Raw genomic sequence first — 17,244 nt, 5'->3', positions numbered from 1 at the left:
TCTTGTTCCAGTGGAAAGAGCTTGCAAGAATCGGCCGAGGAACTGCTCCGCATCGTTCGCAAGGGCGTTTTGAAGCTGGAGCCCATGGATTCAGAGCAGCAGCCGTCAGACGTCAGGTCTGACGTATCGCTCGCAGGCACGAGCACGACCAACGGAAGGCGAGTCAGCAAGCGTGAGCTCGCCAGCTCTCTGACTCCTCTCAGCAGCAGCATGGACTACTACGACTTCAGTTCATACGAGGAGCATATTAGCTAAAGGCACCCACCCCCTCGTATCATGTACCCCACCCACCATAAAATCACACTGTACCCCTACCCCCCAAAAATTCCATCATTCTGAATAATCAAAAGAGAATCATAGAGAGGAAAAGCATGCGACCACCCCCATGGGTAACACCCCACCCGTCCCTCTGCAATATGAATAGTACCCCTACCCCCCAATAATATGACTTCCAGCCGTTGGAGCCAAAGTGGGAATGAGAGGGACCACCTCCCCCCATCGACCCATACCGCATCCCCTCTCTGACCCCCCATCGATCCACACCTCATCTGCACCTCATCCCCTCTCTGACCTTACCCTGTGCGCCCCCTGCAATGTCGGGGACAAGTTGCAAGACAAACCCGAGGGGAGGGGGAGGAGAGAGGAGGAGGAAGGAGGCAGAAGATACGAAATTCATCGCAGACCATTGTTACGTCCGATGAATTCCAGTATTACTCCTCACTTGCACCCGAGGAAGAATTGTTGTTTGTGCGTGTGGTTTTCCGGTGAGACTGTTTGATTCATGTGGGGCCGAGATGCAGGGGAATCATGAACTAGAATGCTCCGATGGAAGTATGAGCTAGTATATCTGTAAAGCAGGCACTTTCACACGATTGCGTACAACTTCTCTTATCATGAACACAACATTAATCACCAACTTTCTCAGGGAAACATTTTTCAGCCCGGGCCATGTCACTAGAGCAGTTGGAACCAATCGGTTGTCCGTGCCTTGCGGGTATATGATGCACTAATAGATCTCTCAGCAAAGGATTCGCTCGAGGAACAATGCCGATTCTGTTTTGACGTGATTTTGGCGGAGTTATTCCGCACCCCCGTTCCTGCGCCGAAGTTCAAGACTGGCTCGTAGTGAGTCATGAGGAGAGTGATTGAAGGGCGTGACTTGTCGCCAGTCCCTTGTTTGTGACATGGAACAAAGCGGATTCAAGAGGGTATGTGCGAACGCCGTTGTGAAGGACTTGGAATCAATGATGTCTCTTGTTAGAAGCGGCAGTTCGCTTCGTGGATGTATAGGGAATCTTTCGGCCATGGATCTGCACGAGGGTGAGTTCTTTGCTCGATATGCATTACAACCATCGCTCTCTGCAAGCATCTCAAGTGTCTCTCAGGTGTGAGGAAGTATGCGTCTGTGAGCGCTTTCAGCGATCGTAGGTACTTTTTTGTACCTCGTTTTCTTTCGATGGCGCATCTTATCATGCATGATAGGTTTGCTCCAATCTCTGCACAGGAGGTCCCTTTTGTTGCAACGGCTTCAGACAGCTGATGTGTCTGACGGCGAAATGCGACAGGTTCGACTGCTCGAGTGCAGTGTCACGCTACTTCACAACTACGAAGACGGACGCGACTATCTGGACTGGCAGGTTTACCTTGTCCAATCTCATGGTTGCGAAAAGTGATCTCTCATCAGATTGGAAAGCATGGAATCATCATCGAATTCGAGGATGATCGCGGCGAGAGATACTCTGCTACCTACCTCCCTTCCGTGTGCTCGGAGCAAGGTTACAAAGTTCTTCAGGAGGTGTACGTTGGGTTTGATGGTGTGCCATGGAAGGGTGGTCCCAAGAAGAATGCATCTCCAGCCTCATCAGCAAGGCAGGATACAGAGGAAGTGTGACACAAAAGTTCAAGTCCAGGATTCGATTAACAAGATATCAGGTAGAGCAACTATTGCTGCAGTTGAATCATTCACACGATTTCGGTAGGGCTCCAAGGCAACAATAGATTTCTCATCTTACCGCGTTCAACGTATGAACAGTGGTGAATGGAATCCAAGATGGGCTGCTTGACTCCGCATCCACCAAATCTTCCGGATGGATGTTTCCTTTTGCAATCGCTACGTTTCCAACGCGCAGATAGAAATGCATTTTGATAATCAACGAGATCTGATCCACTTTTTCGATTCGTGTCCGTGAGGTCACCTTGTACACCAATCTGTCGTCCACAAGGCCACTAGAATCCCACTTAAGATTGTTACTTGCCTTCAATAGCCTCCATCAGCACGCGCTCAACGTCAGATACTAATAGATGGCCGTTTGAGTGATCTGTTTCGGCGTTGTGCTCTTTGTCCATGCCGTACTTTCTCCAGGAGCCGAAGGTGGAGATACGTCCCGGAGTCATCTCAGTTGAAAGGGGAATGACAGGGTTCCATGGGTTCTCATGCTCCGCCTTCTCATACTGCTTCTCGAAGTTGTACTTCCTTCGAGAATAGACGCCTTCAATGGATAACCCAGCTTGCTGGCTGGTATCATCTTGGTCGAACAATGGTGTGTACCAGAGACTCACATCTACATCCGTGTCGGGATGCACCCAGCGGATCAAATTTGCTTCATGCAGGATCTTAGGAACTCCTGGCTGGGGGGTAAGACATCGTCCGCAGAAATCTTCCTTGAGCCCTAACCGAAAGGCCGCAGGGCGGAGCACGGAGTCAAGTCCTCCTGCAGGCAGATCCGATATACGAGGAACGCCATTGCTGTCTCGAAGCTCTGAAGGAACGAAGTTCTCCAAACTCCTGCTCCTGAGCACAGCCGAGAAGTGTGGGGGGTGTACATCATTGCCCAGTGTAGGCGAGATGGCGGACAGGATGCAGCCGAGGAGGAGCAAAATGGACATTCTGATGCTGGTACGGGAAGAGCTCAGTGGGAGAGAGGAGGAGGAGGAGGAGGAGGAGGAGGAGGAGGAGGAGGAGGAGCAATCCGAAACTCTCAGCATTTGGCGAGAAGCGACTCACTGGGATGGGGGTTGCAACTGTTTTACTCATATGATAAATTTTGTTAAATATAGTTAAATTTAGATCCTATCAGTACAAGAGATCCGGAATATTACATATTTGGTACTAAAATTTGTAACCCAATGAACCCAACAACTACTGAATACTTCAAAATAAATGTTTTAAGTTTCATACGGTACAATATAATAAATAGTTTTAGTTCATCCTAGCAAGTCGGGGTTCAACAAGGTGACGATGGCCGAACGAGCAATAGCGCGGGGATATGGCGAGGAGAGACGACGGAGAGAGGAGGGGAGGAGAAGTGAGATGAAATGAAGAGTGATAGAGAGCGTAGAGAAGATGGAGAGAGAGAGAGGGAGGGAGGGAGGGAGGGAGGGAGGGAGAGGGAGAGCGGGGGAGAAGGGGGGAGGGTGAGGGGGGGAGGGCAAGGGGGGAAGGGAGGGAGGGAGGGAAGGAGAGAGAAGGTGAGGTCGGAGGCTCCACGGAACAGGATAACGAGACATCAAGTAGAAAGACAATCAGAGGGCAAGCATGAGAATGAAGGCAGAAAAGTTGTGAGAGGATGATTGCTAGCAAACCATACAGGTGGCAAAGGCTGATGAACATTCAACGGGTTATACTGCTGCCTACATGTTCACTCTATCCCTCTTTACTGACATTGTTTGTTACTCGAACTAGTGTTGTAATGAAGAGCAACTGACCTCAAGGCAAAGGATTCCGATGGTTGCACCAATCTTGCCACATATCCGCTCCCCCGCGAGGAATACTTTCTTGTACCAGGAAAAACCCTTGCAGCGTCCACTGTGTTGCCTCCGTGCATGACGGGACTTGTAGGCGAGTCAAGTGCGGAAGAAGTGGAGGGTGCGGTGGAAGAAGGTCGTTCTGGGGTTGCTCACTCCCTTGTATCTCTCCTCAATCCTCTGCATCGTTCTGTTCTTCGGTGAGAAAGTCGTCTGCTGCCCGGACTTCTGAGAACTCAGGAGCGAACTGCAGTCTTGTTGGGCACTTTCTATGGGCACTTCCTCAACATCCTCGACTTTAGCGACGTGGAGCACAGGAAAGGCTTCGGATTCTGGGGGTGTGACGAATGATGTTGTCATCCGCCTCGTGCTGACGTGCGCATACGTGAGCAGGAACAAGAGCACATTTGTGCGAGGGAGCCATCAAGATCTGAAGAGGAACAATGCAGGTCTGTCGACCTCCGAGATCTTAGCGGGTCCCGTGATTGTGGAATGGCAGGAGATAAGCATGGGGGGAACGAGCGGCAGCCCTACGAAACGATGGAGTAAATTTGTTGCTTGCGCATGAAACAAGAGTGCGAATGTTTGCAGTCAAGGGATGAACAAGGCGCTCAAGTTTTCGAAGAAGATTTGGCCGGTGCTGATAGAGATGAGAGCTGAATTGGTTGGTTCTGACATGTCGCCTGCACAGTCCCTTCACAGAACTCCTCCTCCCTCTGACTCCCGTCCCTCCGGCGTGTCAGAGCAGAAGGATAGAGCAGGTACTCTTTGTAACTGTGTTGACTGCAGCATGAACTCATGGAAGGTGAGCATGGAGGGGATGAAGCTCCTGAGGCGGCACACAAACAAAAACTTTCACCTCCGTCTGCTGTCCTCGCTCAGGTTCATTTGAAACATTAGAAGCTCTGTTCTGACGCTGAGTCACTTGCAGCACAAGCCTATAAGCATCATTGACAACACTGCTGTCTTTGTTTGCGATGGAGACCAGAAGCTGAACATGTCCAAAGTGCGAGACAGAACCGGCTGACTGCCTACATGTCCCCTGCCTGACCCTGGAGCAGGTGAATGACGACTACTGTGACTGTGTGGACGGGACCGACGAGCCAGGCAATGAGTGCTGTTTCTGCGCCTTCTGACCTGACGTTTGATCGCTCCTTTCAGAGACCTCAGCCTGCGTCAATGGCAGGTTGCCATGTGGATCTTTGGAGTTCCGACAGTGCTGGACTGACCCGGAGGTCTGGTTGTGCAGGTTCAAGTGCAAGAGGAGGTATCATGGGATGCAGGAGGACATGTACATCTTCTCTAGCCGGGTGAAGGACGGAGTTTGCGATTGTGAGCAGGGGAGGGAGTGGCGGCTTTGCTCAATGTCTTACTTGTTCTAGGTTGCGATGGCTCAGACGAGATCGGATCGTATGTCAAGGTGATATCATCGTCACTATTCTCCTCCTCTCCTCACCTCCCTGCAGTGTCAAGACACCTGCGCAGACAAGCTTCGTCAAGCCTTGCCTCACTTTGACAAGAGGGGAATTCATATGTAAATATGTGATCAATGATTAATCTCTCATTCTCTCTCCCATCTCCCATCCCGTGGCCACAGCCGGGTACCGCGGGCTCGGGCTCCGTGTACGAAACTTGAGTTCAATGCCGTCATACAAGACAAGTTTCAGCCTCCAGGGCTACCCGGGAGACTGAGAGCAGCCCCGCAGTTGTCGCTATACTTACACCGGCCTAAGATAGGCCTGCAACGATACTGTTCCGGCTTTGGAGAAACAGCGGAAACCACTACAAGACCTTCGGTTGAGTCGTTGCGGTGGTGACAGGTATGGCAGTCATCGGCTCTCAGGTGCCACTCTCGGGGGCCTGATTGTCCTCGTAATTATTTTTAACTTAACTTTGAGTAAAAGTTGTATGAGGAAGCCGCCTGTGACTCGTACGGTACCCATGACGGAGTCCAGCATGGCAACTTCTTCTTCCTCCTCCTCCTCCTCCTCCTCCTCCTCCTCCTCCTCCTCCTCTTCAACACCTTCTTTCGAGTCCTCCATCTCAGATTAGCTGCTGCTGATTGCCTTCCATAAGCCTAGAGACGATCCCGAGTCGGAGATTCTCATTCAAGTCAGCCTGTCTGCTGCCTTCGGCCTCGAGCATACGGCTCCACCGCAGCGGCAGCGGGTCAAGAGGTCGTGAGGGCTTCGTAGCCCTGCATGCGCCGCATCCTTGCATGAGGGAAGCTGTTTGATCTCCAACTCACTGACATCATGTGAGAGTCGTTGAGCAGCCCATTGCGAATCCGGCAAGGTACTGAAACTGTGAAGTGTAAAGTGAAAATTCCGTAGGGGGTAGGGGTGGTTGCATTGGGGAATGTGGGGGTGGTAATGTGTTTGATGGCTATTTCGGGCGAGATGGCGAGATGAACGATATGACAACAGCGGGGAGGCGACGACTTTGATCTGATTAGTTCCGCGAGAGAAGCGATCAAACTCTTCTTCTTGCTCTGATCTCCCTTGTGCTCTTGTTCCTTCCTCGGTCACGCCAGCCACCTTCAAGATGGAATACATTCCACTAGACTCCGCTTCCCCTGTTGTCAGGAGGTCGCGCCGTCCGGCCATCGTCTCGTATGCAAGCTCCGTTGCCATGCTCCTGCTTGCAGTCATGGCAGTTGTTGTGCTGATGAAGGGCGAGAGGAAAAACCGGGTGGAGGATCTGATCGAAGCAAGCACATCCTCACCTGATAACTGGGTTTTCAACATTAGCGCAGCGCCTTTAGATGACCAGACGAAGATCAAGGCAGGCTGGATGATGTGTTGCAGGAGAAACGGATCAGACATCCCTAAACCTGTTTATCCTGGCTACTTCAATGATTGGCCCTCCGTGCCGGTTTGCATTCCCGGGTTCGTCTTGATAGAAACTCAGGCCGGCCCAACTTGCACAGCATGTGAGGAGGGAAAGTACTGTCCCGAGAAGAAAGACTTGGTCCTCACTTGTCCAGCTCCACTTACAAGTCGCCGAGCCAGCAGAAGCATCGAAGATTGCTGGTGTCCGGAAGGAATGTACGGGGTGGATGCAACGCATGAGAACAATGGGAATTGCCACTCCTGTCCTGTGAACAACTTCTGCCCCGGGCAATTCGACCCGATTCGTTGCAAGTCGGACGATGTTGTCAAGTGCTTGCATTACCCTTACAATAATGACAAGTGGCCTGCGATGAAGCATGAATGTCCACCTGGCTCAGACACAGGTGGTCTTGAAGGGCAAGGAACTTGTATGTGCCAACCTGGCTATTATCAGAATCCCCACATGAAAGATTTGGATTGTATAGAATGTGAGGCAGGCTACTATTGCCCTGCCAAGTCCACCCCTCAGAAATGCGGGGCCCATGAGATGAGTGTGAAAGGAAGCGCTACCAGGGCACAGTGCTTGTGTGTGACTGGATACGTGAAAGAAGGCGGTGAATGCAAGACGGTCTGCAAGGCAAAACCAGGAGAGTACTGTGAGAAGATAGCAGGATCCGATCCAGAAAACCCCCTCTATAACCTTCTTCCGTGTCCTCAAGGATACTACTGTGTTGGCGGTCGAGGCGGAACTAAGGCCCCATGCCAAGCTTCACCAGGTTCGTACTGTCCCCAGGGAACCTCGACTGCCACTGGTGTCTCTTGCCCCGTTGGCCACGCTTGTGCTGGTCTGCAAAGCGACAAGGTGGAATGCGCTGTGGAGAAGGGCTACTCCTGTCCGCCGGGTCAAGTTTCCTCCCCTACCCAGGGGGTGGAATGTCCCGAAGGATTCTACTGTTTGGGGGGCTCGAAAGCTAAGCAGCCATGCACAGCTTCTCCTGGATACTTTTGCCCGAAGAAAAGCTTTGAGCCTTCTGGCGAAATCTGTCCAATCGGGTGCGCTCCCAGCCTTCGATGCGAATGTTGTCATGAACTGAATGGCATTTGCAGGCATTTCTGTGCTGGTGGGAGTGCCATCAAGGTAGACTGTACGGCATTGCCAGGTGATGATGTCTTGGCTTGTCCAGCGTGTTGCCTGACAAGGTATCAGGCTTCTTCTGTCCGGAAGGATGGGCTCCGGAACGCAACTCTGACCCTCTTGCTGGGAAGATTTGTGATGGCGGAAACTTCTGCACCGGAGGTACCACAGGGCCTCAGCCATGCCAAGCGGAGCCAGGTTTCTTCTGCTCATCAGGAAGCTCAACGGCTGCGGGCCGAGAATGCCCTGTTGGACATTTCTGCATCGGCGGGGTGAGCTTTGAGCAAGTCAAACTGGTCCGGGTTGATTCTATTGTTGCAGACGAGTTTGGCGCAAGAGTGCACCGCAGCTCCTGGCTCATGGTGTCCTCCCAAGTCCAAGGCGGCAGCGGGCGAAGTTTGCCCGGCGGGCTCTGCTTGCAAGGGAGGATCGAGTGACAAGCTCCCCTGCGTCGCTGGTCCAGGGAGCTACTGCCCCGAAGGCTCTCAGTCCTCACTGGGTGTGCATTGCCCCCAAGGTTTTCCAGCACTCCTCCGAGTCTAGTGTACCTGAACCTGTTTCCAGGCAAATTCTGCATTGGAGGCACAGCATTGCCCGATTCTTGCGCTGGTATCTGACAGCCTCCTGCTCTGCTTCTGTTCTTTATTTGTCTCCTCCTCTCGTCGTTCATGTTCTAAACAAACTCATGTCATCTGCAAGCTAATGTCTTCATCATTTGATCTGTTTCCTCCTCTTTCCTCTGATGGTCTATCTAGTCGATTGTGCCCCTCCTTCTGCTTTCTTCGTTTGACTTCTTCGTTGGCAGCGGCTCCTGGGTACTACTGCCCTGAGGGCTCGGTTTCGCCCAATGGCGCCCAGTGTCCTCCTGGCTTCACTTGTCCAGGAGGCACAGCAGACAAGGCGCCTTGCACAGTCAGTCCTGGTCAGTGTATCATGATGACTTGCACTTAACCCGCTGAGAACATCTACAGGATACTTCTGTGCCAGAGGGACAGCCTCTGGTCAAGGGACCCTCTGCCCCGTTGGTATGTGCCCTGTCCTGTGCCTCCCAGTAGCTGCTCACTCTTGTTCCCAGGATCTTACTGTGCAGGAGCAACAGCAGTGCCCATGATCTGCGGAACAGAGCCTGGGTCGTACTGCCCGCCAGGATCTTCCTCCTCTTCAGGTGTGAAATGTCCCGTGGGCTTCTGGTGCGAAGGAGGAAGCAGCGACAAGACTCCCTGTGTCTGCGAGGAAGGATACTACTGCCCTATCGGCAGCTCGCTGCCCGAGGGTGTGAAGTGTCCTGTCGGGTGAGGATGTGACGACGGCATCGTTCCTGCTCTGACTGGTCGACGTAGACATTTCTGTGAAGGTCTTGATGCCAACATGAAGCCTTGCACTTCATCTCCTGGTGAGGGTCATGGGAGTCAGCTATTGCTCTCCTCTCCTATCTTTCCTCTCCTCTCTCTTCCTCTCCTGCTCTCTCCTGCTCCTTCCAACACTCTCCTCTTTCATCTCTCTTACCTGCTCCACTTCCCTTCTTTTGTTGTCGCTGTCCTGAAGGGGATTCCCCAGGGTTCTACTGCCCCGCAGGATGGAACGCGTCAACCGGAGCAGAACCTCTGGCGGGCAAGAAATGTGAAGCTGGTTTCTACTGCTCGGGAGGCTCCGAGAACGCCAAGGTCTGCACGGCCCCGGCTGGGCGGTACTGTCCGAGCGGGAGCAGCGACGCGAACGGGGTAGAGTGCATCGTGGGCTACTACTGCGTTGGCGGGGTGAGAGAGGATGAGCATGTCTTGGACTTCTTGTGACGACCGAGCGAGCAGAAGGAGGAAGCCAAGCCTTGTCAAGCAGACCCGGGGCACTGGTGCCCCCCGGGCTCGAGCAGCATCAAGGGAGTTCCCTGCCCGTCGGTGAGGGGAGGAAGGAAAGGGACCGAGAGACTCGATGTGACTTGCACGCCCAGGGCTCCACTTGCTTGGGAGGTTCGCACGGCCTGACGGCATGCGGTGAGCGCTCGAACTTCGGTCATGCTCGCGCTGAAGTCTATCGCAGACGCTCCTCCTGGAGAGTTCTGCCCTGAAGGAAGCGCCGAGACGCATGCTTGCCCTGTGGGCAAGTACTGCTCTGGTGGAGCAGCAGAGGTCACGCAGCTGGGCGAGAGGTTGTGAATTTACTTGGATCTCTACAGGCTGCTGATTGCAAGGCGCTTCCTGGGTCATACTGCCCTGAAGGTTGGTCGGCCCCCCTCGTCCTCCTCGTCCTCCGCGTCCTACTTGTCCCTCTCCATGCTCCTCGTCCTCGTCCTTGTCCTTCCTCCCCTTCCTCGTCCTCGTCCTCGTCCTCGTCCTCGTCCTCGTCCTCGTCCTCCTCCCCGTCCTCACTTTCCTTACTCATCTGCTCTCGCCAGGCACTGGGGACGCCTTTGGTGTCTCCTGCCCTGCGACGTTCTACTGCCCTGGCGGAACGGAAGACAAGAAGGATTGTGCAGCCGACGCAGGTAGGAGGACCATGCGCTGCCAGCACCTCGGTTGACCTCGTGCTAGGGTTCTTTTGTGCGGAAGGGAGCTCGGACAGCAAGGGCACAAAGTGTCCCAAGGGATACTTCTGCAGCGGTTCGAACCTCGCGCTCTGCTCCTTCAGTCTGAGTTCTGTTGCTGCAGGAGGGAACGCAGACAAAGAGTTGTGCTCGTGCCAACCCGGGTTTTACTGCCCTGGTTAGTTTTATTGCAACGCTCCTCTTATTGGAAGGATGTACCGTGTCCCTGTTTCTCTTCCTCTCCTTCCTCTCCTTCCTCCTTTCCTCTCCAGCTCTCTCCGGCCGCCCTCTCCTCCCCACCTCCTTCCTCCTCCCTCTCCCTCCTCCCTTCCTCCTCCCCTCCTTCTCACCCTCTCCCTGCCTTTCTGGTTTTCGTGCATTTCTATTTGTGGCTTCTCTCGCTCTTCCACACTTTTCTCCTTCCCTTCTTATACCCAAGTTCTCTCAGAGGGCTCCGAGGTTGCTACAGGCAGAAAGTGCCCACCCGGCTTCTGGTGAATTTCGAAGTTCGTGCATCCTCCTCATCTGAGCTTGTTTCTTGCAGGTGCCTTGGAGACTCGGAGGTGCTGTAACTTTGCAGGGGGGAAGGGGGGGGAGGAGGAGGAGGTGAGGGGCCGGCAGCACTAACGGCAGCACTGCAGGACAAGCTTCCCTGCATGTCTCCCCCCGGACTCTACTGCCCGGAGGGTTCGGACAACATGAACGGGACCAAGTGCCCTGAGCGCTTCTACTGCACTGGTGGCTCGACGCTGCCGCAGGAATGCAACTCGGAGCCTGGGAGGTTTGCGGCTTGCAGTTGGCCGCCAGCTCGAGTTCTCAGCTTTTTCCTCAGGTACTGCCCAACTGGAGCCTACCGACCGTTGGGAAGGACCTGCCCAGCAGGGTTCTACTGTCAGGTGATGGGAACCTGACGGCAGCGAGGAAGGCGCGAAGTTGAAGTTCCGTTGGTCAGGGAGGAGATAAGAAGGAATGCACGGCGGCACCTGGGAAGTACTGCTCAGAGGCAAGGAGCCCTTCCCTTGCCACTCCCGCCTGTGACCGTGCTCGAGCAGGGGAGCAGCAGCCCAGACGGGATCCTCTGCCCAGCTGGGAGCTACTGCGCCGGAGGATGTGAGCTTGAGGTGTCGGTGCTGTGATTGACGACTGAGAGCTGCTGTGAAAGCCGCAAACAAGGAGGACTGCGAAGCAGCTGCGGGTGAGCTGGTGGGGGAGGCCGACGGTGCAGGGCTGACGGGGACGAGCAGGAATGTTCTGCCCGCAGGGAGCAGCGGCGCCGGACGCAACCTCGCCATGCCCTCCTGGACACTACTGTACGTCTGCGCGAAGTCAAGGAAGGAGGTGGAGGTGACGGGCTGGCAGGCCTGGGCTTCCAGTTCGTTCCCCAGTCCTGCTCGGCTCGACCTGGATACTACTGCGAAGAGGGATCTTCTTCGGTATCCACTTTCTCCTCTTTGCCACTCGCTCTTCTCACGTTGCTGGCGTGCAGGAGTCAGGGATTATCTGTCCTGTAGGACAATGGTGTGCAGGTACCTCACCGTTGTTCTCCCCTCCTCTTGCTCGTCCCCTCCGCCCCCATCCCCTCCTCTTCATGGTCTTGTTCCCTTCTTCCTTGACTTTGTGTCATGCACTTTATTCTTTTGTCGTCCTCCATCACCAGCTTTAGTTACCACCTCCTTTCTCCTCCCCCCCCTCCCCTTCCTCCTCCTCCTGCTCCCTGACACGTCTAAAGGGGGCGACGCCGACAAGGCCGACTGCAAGGCTGCAGCTGGATCATTCTGTCCGCCAGGGAGCTCGCAGGAGCACGGGACCACATGTACCTGAAAGCTCGCAGCCTCCGACTCGCTTTGCTGAGTTGAGCGGCAGGCCCGGCTGGATACTTCTGTACTGGTGGCACGGCAGACAAGATGCCCTGCACGGGCCCAGCAGGAACTTTCTGTGCAAGTACGAGCTCTCGAGTCATCAAGACTCCTCTTCTGACCCCTTCCCAGCTGGCTCGTCCAGTGCCAACGGGCAGAGCTGCTCAGTGGGCTCCTGGTGACTCCGCTGAACTTCCTGCCTCGTCACTCACCCTCTACCCTCAGGTGCCCTGGCGCCTCGGCCAGCCCGACTGCATGCACAGCCCCGGCAGGGTCCTACTGCCCAGCTGGCAGCGCTGCTGGAGCCAACGGCGTCCCTTGCCCTGAGGGCTTCTTCTGGTGGGCTTCGTGAGCTGTTGGAAGTTTGCGCCTTCTTACGACTGCACGGCTGCAGTGCTGGGGGACAGGCCGATAAGCAGAAGTGCTCCAACTCCCCGGCTGGGTACTACTGCCCCGACGGCTCGTCGGATGCGGTTGGGCACGAGGTTCCCCTGGGCTTCTACTCGCTGGATCAGATGCCGGACAAGGTTGCGTGCACTTGCGAGCCAGGGTTCTACTGCCCCAAGTGAGCGAAGCAGTGCTGTCATGTTATAACTAGCTGACTCTCCCCTCCACTTCTCCTCTCTTCCTTTTCTCTCCTCTCCTTCTCTCCTCTGCCCTCCTTGCTGCCCACCACCGTCCTCTGCCTCCCTGCCTGCCTTGTCGTGCTCGTCTCACTCCAGGGGCTCCACAAGCACCAACGGAGTCAAGTGTCCAGTCGGCAGCTTCTGTGCTGGAGGTTCAGCCGGGGCAGTAGCCTGCAGCGCAGCAGCAGGGTGATGCGGAGGGAGGGAGGGAGAGCGAAGGAGTCTGACGATGCTTGAGCAGCTTCTATTGCGGTCCTGGCTCCCCAACAACAGAAGGGTTCAAATGTAAGATCGGCTACTACTGCCCAGGTGCGAGGTCTCGAAACTTGTTGGCGGCTTCTCAGCCGTCGTGGCAGGAGGAAGCTCCGACAAAGTCCCTTGCACTGCTGAACGCGGCAGGTTCTGCCCTGGTAGTCCCTCGTTGCACTCCACATGCCTCTGCGCTGACTGCATCCATCGCAGAGGGGTCGACAGACCCAGCAGGAGCCGTCTGCCCGGTCGGCTCTTGGTGACATTGCTGCTGCCGCGGCAGGACGGAGCCCTGACCTCCTCCTCTAGGTGTGCCGGCGGCATGGCGAACGCCAAGCCTTGTTCCGCCGAAGTCGGCTCGTACTGCCCCGAGGGCAGCACAGACCCGGCAGGCTCATCCTGCCCAGCTGGGTTCTTCTGGTGATTTCCTATCGAACTCCCTTAGATAGTCCAGCTGATCTCGCGGCAGCCCTGGTGGTAGTCAAGACAAACAAGCCTGCCAGGTCTGTTCTCAGCTCCTACCCCTCCGTTTCGTTGCTCTAACAAATTCCCCTGCAGGCCCCAGCTGGGAAGTACTGTCCAGCTGGCAGCCCCTCTGCACAAGGCATCCAGTGCCCTGTGGGCTTCTTCTGTACAGGAGGCAACGCAGGTCGTGATGGTGGAGGAGGAAGAGGAGGAAACAACTGACTGAGATTTCGAACAGACAAGCAGCCGTGCACTTGTGCCCCTGGCCACTTCTGTGACGCTGGCTCCTCCTCCCCCCTCGGCATCACCTGCCCAGCTGGACATGTTTGTCCGGGAGGTTAACCTCAGTTTCTGCCTCCTCATCCGCTTCTCAGCTCTGCTCAGGCTCTGCTGGGATGACCAACTGCCAGGCGCCTGTGGGTAGCTACTGCCCTGAGGTGAGCTCTGCGTTTGACCCTCGTGCTGGGCCTGAGCTGAACTCTCGCACTCAAGGGACACACGACGGTGGATCCTTGTCCAGCGGGTACATGACCAGAGCCGTTGCGACTGTCGTTCGCTGATGATTGACGTGCAGGCAACTTCTGCGATGGAGGATCGTCCTTGCCGTCTCCGTGTCAGGTGGAGGCGACTCCTCCCTCCTCCCTCCTCCCTCCTCCCTCCTACCTCCTCCATTCTTGCTGGGGGGAAGGAACGCAGTCGCTGACGGCGAGGTACAGGCTAGTCCCGGCATGTACTGTCCGGTGGGAACAGGTAAAGTTCTCTCATGCTCAAGGGCGTTGCTGAGAGCGACTGCAGGAGCTCCTTCGGGTGTCAAATGCCCAGCTGGCTCCTGGTGTCAAGGAGGAGCAGCTGGGAAGCAGCCTTGTCAAGCGGCTCCAGGGTTCTACTGCCCTGAAGGTCAGAATGGTCAGCCTTGTGCTGGGCCCCTGACTCTCCTCAGGCACTTCTTCTGGCGATGGTGTCGCATGCGATGGCGTGAGTAGCGATCCGCTCGGGCTGAGCTTGGTAGGCTGATCGTGGACGGCAGGGCTACTACTGCATGGGAGGCGCAACTCCTCCTCAGCCATGCCGAGCTGGTGTGACCAGTTACCCTCTAAGTTGACCAGCTGACGGTCAGCAGAGCCCGGGTTCTACTGCAAGAAGGGCTCGTCCAGCTCCGACGGCTCCGAGTGCCCAGCAGGTCTGTTGGGCTTCTTTCCTTGTCCCTCCTGGCTGGAAGCTCGAGAGGAATTGACAAATCTGTAGGACATTACTGTCATGGCAACGATCGCTTGGCCGTCGCTTGCACTGCTGGTAATATGCTTCTGCTTCTGCTTCTGCTTCTGCTTCTGCTTCTGCTGCTGCTGCTGCTGCTGCTGCTGCTGCTGCTGCTGCTTATGATGATGACGATGATGATGATGGTGATGATGATAGCTACACAACTGCTTGACTACAGCTTTTACAGAAAGCGGAAGATACTGTCCTCCCAAGTCCTTCGAGGAGGCTGGTCAACCTTGCCCGGCTGGTTTGGCGATCATGACATGTTTCATGGCATGCTGACCTCGGCTTCAGGGTTTTACTGCCTCGGGGGGTCGCGTGACAAACAGCCATGCAACGCTCCTACTGGAAAGTTCTGCCCTGAAGGAAGCACTGACGAGGCGGGCAAGCGATGCCCCGTTGGCTACTACTGCGAGGGAGGACAGAGTCTTCCCAAAGCCTGCACAGCTCAACCAGGTTGACGTGACCTCCTTTCTCCCTCTATCCCTCCCTCTCCTCCCCCGATGCTCTCGTTACCCCCTTCCCCAACGCACCTCCCGTTCTCGTCTCTCTGCTTGCCTTCTTTCCTCTCTTCCTCTCCCGTCGCTCCTTCCCTCCCCATCCTCACGTTCTTTGCAGGAAACTTCTGCCCTGAAGGCAGCACCAACGGCGCAGGGGTAGAATGTCCAGCTGGCTTCCATTGCCCAGGAGGACACGAGAATAAGGTTGACCGCAGCTCGGAGTCAGCTGGGATCGAGCTGGGCTGATCTGACTCGCAGGTGCCTTGCGACATCTTCTTCGTCCACCCCGGGTCCTACTGCAAGGCTGGCAGCGCCTCTACGGCTGGCGATCAGTGCCCAGCAGGTCACTGGTGTGCTGGGGGCCAGGCCGTCCCCGTCCCCTGCGATGTGGCGCCGGGTGAGGAGGCTGCAGCTGGGGTGGAGCTGGTCTCATCAGCCTCTCAGGTCAATATTGCCCGCTGGGAACTCCGACCCAGGCTGACTCGAAGCCCTGCCCCGAAGGATTCTTCTGCCTCGGTATGCCCTTTGCCTCCCTTCCTCCTCCTTGCTACTTTCTTTCCCTCCTCTCCTCCCCTTCCTCCTCCGCCCCCTCTTGCCATCTGTCCCTCCCCCCCCCTTCCCTCCCTCCCTCCCCCCCCCCCTCCCTGCTCTCCCCTTCTCCCCCCTCTCTTATTCTCGACCTGACAACCGTTCTCGACCTGACAACTGATAGGCGGAGCGAACGACAAGCAGCCATGCACAGCTGTTCCTGCTGGCCGTTACTGTGCGGAGGGATCGCCCTCTCCGGACGGGGTGCGACACCCTCGACTGCTCCTCTTCGTCCCTTACCCTCTATCTTCCTGCTGCTTCCCCCCTCCTCTCCTCCTCCTCTCTTTCTCTTCTCTTTCTCTTCTGCTCCTCCTTTCCTCATCCTCTTCTTCTCCTCTGCTGCCCTGATGCTCAGTCTCTCACATCCTCGGACTTGTGCTGAATATCCGACAGACCGAATGTCCAGTTGATCCCCAGCTTGGAGCATTCTGCTGTGCTGGTAAGTACATCTCCTCCTCCTCCTCCTCCTCCTCCTCCTCCTCCTCTATCCCCTTTCCCTCCTTCGCTTCCTCCTCTTCCATCTCCCCTCTCATCATCGAGCCGCAGGAGGAACTGCTGGAAAAGTCCTGTGCCCGAAGCCTCCACCAGTCGTCCAGCTAGCAGAGACGCCTCCTCCCATGATGTGCAGCTGGTGGGCGAACAGGAAGAGGACGCAGGGGGTGAAGCCGGACCCAGTCTTCCAGTCCATCGCTAGATTGGATGACACCACGAATGGCTTCATTGAAGGGGTACGAAACCAGCCGCCGCCTCCTCCTCCTCCTTCTCCTCCTTCTCCTGCTCCTCCTTCTCCTCCTTCTTCTTCTCCTCCTCCTCCTCCTCTCCCTCCCTGGTCCTAGTCTCCACTCTATCTCTTGTTCTTCTGATTCCTCCTCTGGTCGTGTTGCTCTTCCTCGTATCCTCTACTTCCTCCTCCTTCGTTTCCGTTCCCGCCCTCGTCCTGCTCCTCCTGCTCTTCCTCGTCTTCTCCCTCCCTCCCCCTTCCTACCTCACATACCGCAGGTGATGGAGCTCCCCGTCGACGGTCGGTGGATCGCCAGGTTCGGATTTTTCGTGCCCAGCAAGGGCCGAGCTGACGCGGACGAGATCTTTCCTGTTGAGAAATTTGACACGCCTGACGAGACCGACGAGTACAAGCTGAACATTAACGGTCAGGAGAGGGTCCTGTACGCGTCCAGGAGCCTCCAGGGTCACAAGGAGTCGATCGAGATCGTGTTCGAGGGGCAGGAGCTGCGGTACAGGTTTGACTACAAGTCAGCCAAGGTGCCGAGATTCGTTCACGCCTTCTTCTCCAACGCCGAGGTCACTCTCATCCGGGACAAGAACCTTCCTCCCTCCTCCTCCTCCTCCTCTGGAAGGATCGTGGCGGAGGCGACGGACGCCGTGGACGGCAAGACGCTATCGGTGGGGCGGTGGGTGAGCAACGGGTACGTGGAGGGAGGCGGTGGAAGGTGGGGGAGGACCCCAAGTTGTCA

At 55.9% G+C, this 17,244-nt stretch overlaps 3 protein-coding genes across 3 annotated transcripts in view; 2 read left to right on the top strand and 1 right to left on the bottom strand.

Moving 5' to 3' along the window:
* Positions 1-1,039: 1,039 nt before the first annotated feature.
* Positions 1,040-1,998, top strand: GUITHDRAFT_76167 (hypothetical protein; the record flags this gene model as incomplete). Its single annotated transcript, XM_005826590.1, has 8 exons — positions 1,040-1,125; positions 1,170-1,208; positions 1,265-1,320; positions 1,386-1,428; positions 1,483-1,507; positions 1,566-1,637; positions 1,685-1,775; positions 1,829-1,998. Coding segments are annotated over 8 exons (582 nt in total), but the record flags the coding sequence as incomplete, so codon positions are not given.
* Positions 1,999-2,247: 249 nt separating this feature from the next.
* On the bottom strand, positions 2,248-2,886 carry GUITHDRAFT_114164 (hypothetical protein; the record flags this gene model as incomplete). Its single annotated transcript, XM_005826589.1, has 1 exon — positions 2,248-2,886. One exon carries the CDS (start codon positions 2,884-2,886, stop codon positions 2,248-2,250), a length of 639 nt encoding a protein of 212 aa, XP_005826646.1.
* An 838-nt stretch (positions 2,887-3,724) lies between these two features.
* GUITHDRAFT_143258 (hypothetical protein) overlaps positions 3,725-17,244 on the top strand; it is a gene marked incomplete at both ends in the record, with an annotated part of 15,332 nt that continues 1,812 nt past the window's right edge. Inside the window, 63 exons of the mRNA XM_005826588.1 lie at positions 3,725-3,727; positions 3,839-3,944; positions 3,998-4,082; positions 4,138-4,193; positions 4,244-4,289; positions 4,336-4,381; positions 4,436-4,505; positions 4,550-4,626; positions 4,676-4,750; positions 4,806-4,858; positions 4,931-5,076; positions 5,127-5,164; positions 5,821-5,921; positions 6,330-7,628; positions 7,683-7,735; positions 7,783-7,982; positions 8,032-8,227; positions 8,275-8,319; positions 8,516-8,632; positions 8,682-8,735; positions 8,786-9,002; positions 9,051-9,103; positions 9,286-9,467; positions 9,519-9,605; positions 9,659-9,701; positions 9,748-9,836; positions 9,884-9,926; positions 10,103-10,192; positions 10,356-10,409; positions 10,776-10,837; positions 10,873-11,012; positions 11,064-11,127; positions 11,284-11,341; positions 11,382-11,426; positions 11,493-11,575; positions 11,718-11,757; positions 11,961-12,044; positions 12,095-12,172; positions 12,220-12,265; positions 12,313-12,426; positions 12,482-12,652; positions 12,810-12,902; positions 12,955-13,022; positions 13,113-13,210; positions 13,246-13,382; positions 13,432-13,465; positions 13,521-13,611; positions 13,666-13,764; positions 13,812-13,864; positions 14,002-14,045; positions 14,144-14,177; positions 14,223-14,324; positions 14,455-14,503; positions 14,545-14,607; positions 14,673-14,720; positions 14,979-15,140; positions 15,303-15,388; positions 15,443-15,581; positions 15,629-15,700; positions 15,897-15,976; positions 16,166-16,211; positions 16,319-16,500; positions 16,772-17,220. Of these exons, the coding sequence (XP_005826645.1) occupies positions 3,725-3,727; positions 3,839-3,944; positions 3,998-4,082; positions 4,138-4,193; positions 4,244-4,289; positions 4,336-4,381; positions 4,436-4,505; positions 4,550-4,626; positions 4,676-4,750; positions 4,806-4,858; positions 4,931-5,076; positions 5,127-5,164; positions 5,821-5,921; positions 6,330-7,628; positions 7,683-7,735; positions 7,783-7,982; positions 8,032-8,227; positions 8,275-8,319; positions 8,516-8,632; positions 8,682-8,735; positions 8,786-9,002; positions 9,051-9,103; positions 9,286-9,467; positions 9,519-9,605; positions 9,659-9,701; positions 9,748-9,836; positions 9,884-9,926; positions 10,103-10,192; positions 10,356-10,409; positions 10,776-10,837; positions 10,873-11,012; positions 11,064-11,127; positions 11,284-11,341; positions 11,382-11,426; positions 11,493-11,575; positions 11,718-11,757; positions 11,961-12,044; positions 12,095-12,172; positions 12,220-12,265; positions 12,313-12,426; positions 12,482-12,652; positions 12,810-12,902; positions 12,955-13,022; positions 13,113-13,210; positions 13,246-13,382; positions 13,432-13,465; positions 13,521-13,611; positions 13,666-13,764; positions 13,812-13,864; positions 14,002-14,045; positions 14,144-14,177; positions 14,223-14,324; positions 14,455-14,503; positions 14,545-14,607; positions 14,673-14,720; positions 14,979-15,140; positions 15,303-15,388; positions 15,443-15,581; positions 15,629-15,700; positions 15,897-15,976; positions 16,166-16,211; positions 16,319-16,500; positions 16,772-17,220 (6,938 nt within the window). The remainder of the gene's footprint in view (positions 3,728-3,838; positions 3,945-3,997; positions 4,083-4,137; positions 4,194-4,243; positions 4,290-4,335; positions 4,382-4,435; positions 4,506-4,549; positions 4,627-4,675; positions 4,751-4,805; positions 4,859-4,930; positions 5,077-5,126; positions 5,165-5,820; positions 5,922-6,329; positions 7,629-7,682; positions 7,736-7,782; positions 7,983-8,031; positions 8,228-8,274; positions 8,320-8,515; positions 8,633-8,681; positions 8,736-8,785; positions 9,003-9,050; positions 9,104-9,285; positions 9,468-9,518; positions 9,606-9,658; positions 9,702-9,747; positions 9,837-9,883; positions 9,927-10,102; positions 10,193-10,355; positions 10,410-10,775; positions 10,838-10,872; positions 11,013-11,063; positions 11,128-11,283; positions 11,342-11,381; positions 11,427-11,492; positions 11,576-11,717; positions 11,758-11,960; positions 12,045-12,094; positions 12,173-12,219; positions 12,266-12,312; positions 12,427-12,481; positions 12,653-12,809; positions 12,903-12,954; positions 13,023-13,112; positions 13,211-13,245; positions 13,383-13,431; positions 13,466-13,520; positions 13,612-13,665; positions 13,765-13,811; positions 13,865-14,001; positions 14,046-14,143; positions 14,178-14,222; positions 14,325-14,454; positions 14,504-14,544; positions 14,608-14,672; positions 14,721-14,978; positions 15,141-15,302; positions 15,389-15,442; positions 15,582-15,628; positions 15,701-15,896; positions 15,977-16,165; positions 16,212-16,318; positions 16,501-16,771; positions 17,221-17,244) is intronic.

Source organism: Guillardia theta (assembly GCF_000315625.1).
Source record: "Guillardia theta CCMP2712 unplaced genomic scaffold GUITHscaffold_73, whole genome shotgun sequence".
NCBI lineage: Eukaryota > Cryptophyceae > Pyrenomonadales > Geminigeraceae > Guillardia > Guillardia theta.
The sequence above is the reverse complement of the archived record's forward strand: the minus strand, read 5'-3'. Positions and strand labels throughout refer to the sequence as shown.